General features: G+C 41.7%; 1 protein-coding gene across 1 annotated transcript in view; it reads right to left on the bottom strand.

The window, feature by feature from the left end:
- ywhaqa (tyrosine 3-monooxygenase/tryptophan 5-monooxygenase activation protein, theta polypeptide a) overlaps positions 1 to 6368 on the bottom strand; it is an 8328-nt gene extending 1960 nt beyond the window's left edge. Inside the window, exons 1-5 of the mRNA XM_053614334.1 lie at positions 6239 to 6368; positions 4935 to 5361; positions 2205 to 2328; positions 439 to 602; positions 240 to 335 (exon numbers count right to left, since the gene is read on the bottom strand). Coding sequence (XP_053470309.1) covers positions 240 to 335; positions 439 to 602; positions 2205 to 2328; positions 4935 to 5228 — 678 coding nt within the window. The 5' untranslated portion in view covers positions 5229 to 5361; positions 6239 to 6368. The remainder of the gene's footprint in view (positions 1 to 239; positions 336 to 438; positions 603 to 2204; positions 2329 to 4934; positions 5362 to 6238) is intronic.
- Between the last annotated feature and the right edge of the window lie 1920 nt (positions 6369 to 8288).

Genomic DNA, 8288 nt, shown 5'->3' with positions numbered 1-8288 from the left:
GGTGGTTGAGGTGGTTGAGGAGATCCCCCCCCCCAACCCCCACTATGTAAAGCACTTTGAGTGTCTAGAAAAGCACTATATAAATCTAACTGTAACTAACAAGACCCTGTCCAAGTTGTCAGAACATGAGCATTAATATATGCACATTACATATGTATATTTCATAAACACCAGTGTTTGTTTCGATCACACTGATTCCAAAGCTGTAGCACTTTCCTTCAGCTGTGTACGCAACTTACTGTGAGGTTGTCTCTAAGTAGCTGCATGATGAGTGTGCTGTCTTTGTACGAGTCTTCATTAAGTGTGTCGAGCTCAGCAATGGCTTCATCAAAGGCCTACAAGCAGAGTCAGAATTTGAGTGAAGGCAGTTAAAAGATCATCAAGATAAAATTGCATGTCTGAGCAGAATGAGTTCCTGTGTAATGAGCCATCACCTACCTGCTTGGCCAGGGTACAAGCCTGCTCTGGAGAGTTGAGGATCTCGTAGTAGAACACGGAGAAGTTGAGGGCCAGACCCAGGCGGATAGGGTGTGTGGGCTGCATCTCCTTCTTACTAATGTCAAACGCATCCTGATAGGCACTCTGCGAGTTGCTTATTGTGTCTAAGAGGATGGAAAGGAACATGGTTGGGATATAAAATATTAAGTGGTAAAATTAATACCATGCGTTATTTAATACTAACTAGTGTACAGACCTTGGAGAGGATGCCGGTTTGAAATATCTAAAAGATGATGTTTAGTAATCACGTCTAATCTGCCCCACTAAGGCAAAAGGTAGCCTCAGCTAATTTGAACAAAACCAGACATTTTATTTGTCATTTTATTTAAGGGATTAAAATCCACCATATTGTTAGTAACTATTAAAAACAACTCAGTCCATTTGTTGAGCTGAACGTCGACTAACCTGTCTATAAGAAGTTACTAGATATTGTTAGTTTAAAAAAACAACAAGAAAACAGCATTATCCAATGTATAAATGCTCTAATATCTAGTATTACATTTTGTGCATTATTCACTCATAACTTCATTTATTTTGGATTTATTGATATTTCATTCGGCAGCAAATATGACATCAAAATACACGTATAATTTATTTTTCATATCGTAACTGCTCTTGTTTATCATCAATACACAAGTGCACTGGAAAAGAGCACTGGATGCATGTGCGAGCCAGAAGACGGTCGGAGAAGGCAGTGAATTTTCTCGAAGCTCGGCCGAGCGCCTGATTGGCGTTGCTCACAGATAAGCCCTTTGATTTTGATGATTTTCCAAAAGTGTAATTATTATTATTATTGTCCTCGGTTGTGAAGCATCAACTGATCAACTAACATTTCTCTCTGCTGTAGATTAGAGACCATAGAGTGCAGCATTGTGGTTTTCCACAACTGCAGCTGAAAGAGCTTGTGGAGAGAGAACACGTGATTATTGTTGGTGCTAGACGAGTTCAGAAACTGCTGATCTGCTGGCATTTTCAAGCACGACACTCTCTCAGGTTTACACAGAATGGTGTGAAAAACAAAAAACATCCAGCGAGCAGAAACACCTTTGGTGATAAATGTTAGAAACGAACGGCCAGACTGGTTTACGCTCACTGAAGCTGGACAAAGACATTACCTGGTCTATTTCAGAACCTCGACCGTCCAGTTTGGGTGAGCCACAGATTTCTGGTGTTGAATGATAGAAAGGAGTCTAATCCAATGTGGGATTTTCTGCTGTTGTAGCCCATCTGTCTCAAGGTTTGGCATGTTGCACATTGAGATACTTTTCTGCTCACCACGAATGCAAAGAGTGGTTATTTAAATTACGGTAGCCTTTTTATATCGGCTCGAACCAACCCGGCCATCCTCCTCTAATCTTTCTCGTCAACGGGACGTTTTCGACAACAGAGCTGCACCTCGCTAGATGTTTTTTTTATTATTTATTTTTCACACAGCAGAGGCATTTTTATGCACTGCGCTGCCATGATTAGCTGACCGGATAATTGCATGAATCTACAGGGGTAAGTGTTCCTATTAAAGTCGTGGGTAATCAAAGCAGTTTCATCGTTAAAATGAGCGTAGACTATTTACTTTCTCTTGGTTCCAGCCTGTTATTGATTGGTTTTGAACCTAAAGACACTAAATTACATTTTCTTAGTCGTTCTCGATCAAAGAGTGCTCCTTAGTTACAAGACATATTAGAGAAAAGCAAAAAACAAACACTTACCCTTCTTATCATCCCCAGAGGCAACCTCTGCAAGATATCTATAGTAGTCACCCTTCATCTTTAAATAGAAGACTTTGCTCTCCGCATTAGTGGAGTTATCAATCAAATATTTGCTCAGGAGCCCCTGAGGAGAAAGCAAGAAAAAGAAAACAAGATGGAATACTAATGCTTTGAAATATGTGAAGAAAAAAAATATATTTCAAATGAGCAATCTAGCTACATGAGCAATCTAGTTTTAATGCCAGTGGACTGCCACTCTCAGGCTAACATCAATTTACTATATTATAGGAAGACTAGTAAGGAGTTGTAGTATCTATAAACACACACACAAAAAAAATCAATCATTCTCTACACCCAGTTCATACAAAAGGAAATATAGTGCAAACTTGACCATAACATCTTGCTCTGGGAGTTAATGTTTAAGTGCAGTTGTGTGCAAGGGCACCACATTTGTAAGAAACAATGCTCGTGATCTTACGCGCACATGTGATGTGTGAGAAAGCGTGTGTGCAGCCTGCAGACATCCTGTGTGAACCCAGCCTTTTCCTTTAGCTGCTGAGGTCAGTGGTAATTGCCTAAAATACCCCTTCACCCAGGAAGCCTTTGAGCCAAGGCAAGGTGTGCCGACACATGGTTATTCTAAACAGGGAGGCTGCATTTTGCTGCTCTTGCATGAACCAGCAGTTCAGCCTTAATGCCCTACAACCAGCTTCGGTGAAAAACAGAAAAACGCCAATGCACAGCAGGTATAAACCCAGCACCTGCTCCATCATTATAATCACATTTCCGTTTACAATTTATTACCAAACCAAGCACATTTAAAAACCACATTCACCCAACAAATGTATTAAATATAAAGTTGGGGGTTTCTTTCTTTTTTTTTTTTTTTTTTTTAAATCTTTGAGCTTCCAGTACTAAAGCTAAAAGCACTCCAGCCTCACTACCACACTCGTAATTTGGTGGTGGTAATTAAGAGGTCTTTCTAACAGAAAGCTGCAGTTACATAAGGGAAGGGAGGAGAAACCACAAGCAGTGAACACAGGCTAAACAAAGCAAACCTACCAACACTACCTCTGCTACCTCTCAGAGGAACCTGCACGGTCTAAAGATGGCAACGCATCAATAACCAGTAATAACATTTGCCGATAATAATAATGATGATGATAATAATAATAATAATAATAATAATAATAACAGCCTTTTCAAAACTCAGTGGTCCGAATTTACAGCATGTGGCAATTTTACCAAAACGTAGAAATATCTATCCACACAAAAAATGTACACAATTTTACACTCCTGTCAGCTATATTCAGCAAGCCAAGAGATAAGCAACACCTACAACCAGGGGTGAGCGATGTTACATCAAGATAATGATTCATTAAATCACAGTACAAAAATCTGAGATTGGGGGGGGAGGTGTTTAGACTCTATACTATTGTATATTTATGTCATACCCCACGCTCTCAACACAGCTGGTCGGATTAAGAATTGAGGACACTAAAGTCTGTAGCAAAATGAGAAAAAGCCAGAGATGTCCATCACATATGGAGCAACAAACACTGGATTCCTTTGTCTTTGTTTAGTGAAGGTACATGTAGGAAGTTCATGTGTGGGAAGCCATGAACCAACACTAGGGGGCTGAAGCAGGTAATCTGAGAGGAAACTACTGCTGTGTCCACACACTCTTTTTCCCTTCTAGCAGATGCTGGAGGAAGTACTCTGCTGCACAAACCTTTGCATGCAGGTAGAGAAGTAACCCAAACCAATGCAAATCACATGCATTCAGATGCTTCTTTGCAGAATGGGTGGGCTGAAAATACAGACTAATATGGCTGGCATGTAAGGAAAACCTACGATGCTCAAAAACACGAGTATTTTAGCTCCGGTCTAACACTAAAGAAAGCAAACACATTCGATAGACTACACCTAGAATAGGTGGGAATTTCCTCCGTTCCTTCGGTAACTGACGAGAACTCAAAAGCCATCAGGTGTCAAAACCTCAGCCTGCCACACACCATGAACGTCAAGACCTCGGGTAAAAACAAGATCATATTACGTTCCTAAAGATCATATTCAGTGCGCTGGAGTAACCTTTCAGCAACGAAACCGAGGACTCGGGAAGAACTGCGGCTCTCCGGCACCTCGGACGGGACGTGGGAGGAGAGGGACGCAGGATTTCTGCCTGCAGCACAAATATCGACCGAGAGCAAGTGAAAGGCTGGGTCATATGTCTCTGCACCACTGTTACATGAACCAATCGCTGCGTTGCTCCTGAGGAGCTTCAGATGTGAGCACCGCAAACTTTCCTCTTGGGTCTTTACACGGCGTACAACCTGTGCCATATCCTTAATTCAGAGACACACACCACTCTCTTGGCAAATCAGCTTAACATGGAAATACCTGTGGATTTAAGATTTCTGCCTGCACTTTCCTGAAACGCATACATCAGGCTATGTATTGATCTTGGTTGTGCAATGAATGCTCCAGTAGTGGAACGTTTTCATACCGATGTGCATTAAACATCCAGATTTCATGCAGATGTGCGTTAAACATTAACCGACTCACAGCTATTGTCTGGCTGGCACTTCGTCCCTTAGCAAACAAACCTCAAAATCGTGTTGTGTATTGTGAAATGGTGTGCGTTTTTTTTTTTCTCTTGGGTCATGTTGAAAACCTTTACTGATGTAACCTATCTAAGTCGGTTTTAACAGCAGCATTGCCATGCCTCACCAGCACGTCGTTGCAGATCTCACGCAGCTCGGCCTCCACCTTCTCTCTGTACTCCTTCACCATCTGAAGCTTTTTGTCGCCGCCGTCCGTCTTCTGCTCGATGCTCGAGATGACTCTCCATGCCGATCTTCGGGCCCCGACGACGTTTTTGTAGGCGACCGACAGGAGGTTCCTCTCCTCGTTGGTGAGCTCGGCTCCTTGCTCAGTCACTGCCTTCATGGACGCTGCCATGTCGTCGTAGCGCTCGGCCTGCTCCGCCAGCTTGGCCTTCTGGATCAGCTCGGTTTTATCCATGCTGTGTCCGCGATGTGAAGTCTACGGCAGTCCGATAAAACGGCGGCGTGAAAGCCAGCGAAGAAAGCGACCAAAGGACGGACGGATCGGGGAAGTGTAACGCGAGCTGCCGATGGAGTTATTCCAGGCGCACCTGCAAGATCAGATCAGAAGAGGCGTGCACGTTTAACGATAACGTTACCGGAACAAGTAGGCTAATAATAATAATAATAATAATAATAAATATATATATATATTTTTTTTTTAAAAAAGGCGCGAATGGTCAATTATCTCACAGCTATCTATGCTGCATGAGACTGAGTTACAACACAAGCCGGGTTTCCAGGAATGATTTATCGGGTCTCAAACGTGTGAAATGTGAAGCTGGAGCCACCTGTATGTACCCGACAACCTCGAGCCAGTCAGATTGCTGCTGCTTTTAACAGTTTTAATCGACACGACCCGGGTTACGGCTACTAATATTCTCTCCTCCAATACAGACAAAGCCTTAAACAGTGCATCGAATGCTGCTGCTGCTGCTACTACTGCTAGCTAACATTTGCTAGCTATACTAGTATTACTACTACAAGCTAGCTACCTCACAAGCCCAGACACTGGAACACGACAAGCGCTAGTCTAACTAAGCAATTATTGCCAAAAACACAAGAAACCACACGTAGAATGTTAGAAAGTCGTGTTAAATACAAAAAGGGGCCTCGAGTTTTCCAGCAACATATACAATTTAAACGGTCCGCCCTACAATTAGCTTGATTACAACGGCGGAAAAAGAAAAAAAAACGAGCTCGTGCGTAACGGCTGCTGATTTTCTCACCCTGAGCTAGCTAACCGGCTAACGTTAGCTAGCTTTTCACTGAGGGAACCTATTTCTGACAGGCCGTTGTTCTTCGCGGCGATTATTATTTATTTTATTTTTTTTCATTAAGCATTTTAAAAATTGCAAATTTCACCAAACTACCGACGTAAGAATGAAAGGGGGGAAAAAAAAGCAAAGGAGGGGGAAAAATGCCAACCTTTACGCGGTTCAGAATCCGCCACTCCGCAAAGCCTGCAGTGAACGACCCTCTTCTGGTTGGTTTGGAGGGAGGACAGAGTCCGACTAGCGTCAACCAAACTGGAAAAAAAGTAGGCGTGGTTACCACCGCGGACATCCAATGAGGTCGTAGTTCGACACCGCGAAAACGATCAAATTGACCAATACCAGCTCAGGGCGCGGGGTATAGGCGGGCTTCGACTGAGGCCACGGATTTTACACCAATTAGAGCGAGAGAAAATACGTCACCATCGCCATGGATACAGGGTCCTCCTCCATATTGTACACTCTCAGCGGGCGTGGCTGGGCTCCAGAGATGGTGGTGTAACCCAGAAAACGAGTAATGTCGCTTTCGTACATGTAAATCGTCCTTAAGTGCTTTGCACTTTGTAATTGTATTAGTCCTACAAGAACATATTAATTGTTCTATTGTTCTGAATAAGCTTTGCTTTGCAAATGATTGCCAGCAGGGTAGATGAACCAGTAAATATAGATTAATGATGATAATTACAGGTGTCTGTTAGTTGTAATGGCTTGTAATGATGTTGTAATGGTTAATAATGGTCTTATGGTTTCCTTAATGAGAAACCTCAACAGTGTCCCACAGGTCTCTGAATATCACCTTATGGTATTATGCTGTAGCTTTATGGGTATTTATTGGACATAAGACTGTGGGTGTAAGAAAGCACTGGCTATATGTGTATCCATATTTTCCTGCCTAGTATTGGAAAATATGAAGATTAAACTACTGATGGACCCTTGAGGACGCGGACGCACCCTTAGAACCCATTAAAACCCATCATTCCAATGGGAAAATCTTCAGTGGAAACCGCTTGGAAAATTTGCCTTTAGTGAGTGTTATTTTTTCATCAGTGTTTAATGACTGTATCGTAGCCGAGGCATAAAGTGCTACATATGTAACAGTAAATCTGATCTGTGATAATCATCATGAATGTCAGAACAATACAGCTTGACTGCTGGCGCTAGCCTAAATTCCACTTTATTGTGTATTTGTGGGTGAATTGCTACGACAGCTAGCTTGGTGTCATCTCCATTAAAGGTGAATGATGATTCATGTTTGGTGGTGAAGGTTTATGTTCTACCACTATCTCCACCTGTGAGTCAATGCCTTGAGTGTGAGCTTCTGTACTGCATACTGTATTTGATTTTGCTCGGTTTAACTGGACCTCTTAATGAATAATGAATAATGAAGGAATCACTGTATTGGTATTTTTACTGAATTGATCAGTTGGTTTATTTAAAACAAAAAAAAAAAACTGAGCACTTGCTTCATTCAATTGATTAGCTAGGAGAAAATATATTTATTCTGATGCTCTGTATAATGCTTTATCATTTTACAAAGGTCATCCCAAAGACAGTGTCTTCCATACTCTCTGTAATGAATAAATTGTAGGACAATGTATTTGTAGTGGAACAGTGTAAGTGAAGAAAGAGGTTGTATGTAAGAGAGAAACTGATGCATTGGCCATGCTCTGGGCACTTAAGATGCTTACTTGTGCAGAAAGCAGTGAGGAGATTGATTGGACGATGTACCCATTCAGTGCCCATTTTCCAGTTCCAAAGTTTCTAACATTGATGGTGTCACTGGCTTAAGCTCTTTTCACATTAAACATACTGTTTTGTTCCCTTGGAGTCGAGCTGTAATAGATTATAAGAAACATTACTCTTAAGATTTCCTTCACATTTTTTCTTTAGTGACTGTGGCATAAATTGAACGCCGTTACGGAAGTAGGCATGACGTACTTTGTTAATTACTGTTATTAAGAAAAGGTTCCATAGCTCAAGAACTGAACATCTGAGAAATACATATTTAGCATATTGTAATTTGGATGCTGTCCTTTATTCCACTTCAAATACTTGTCCAGAACAAAAGCAAAAGTGCTTCAGAGGTGACCATTCATCTCTGAGAATTTTACCGCCCTCAGTGTGTAATTATTCAGATGGTAGTGTTGGTGATGTTGTATACTAGCTTGTTATTAGTGCCAGAAACATGGACATAATGTGTACAG

The sequence above is a fragment of the Ictalurus furcatus genome, chromosome 25 (assembly GCF_023375685.1).
Source record: "Ictalurus furcatus strain D&B chromosome 25, Billie_1.0, whole genome shotgun sequence".
Lineage (NCBI taxonomy): Eukaryota > Metazoa > Chordata > Actinopteri > Siluriformes > Ictaluridae > Ictalurus > Ictalurus furcatus.
Note: the sequence above shows the minus strand (reverse complement) of the source record. Positions and strands in the feature narration are given on the sequence as shown.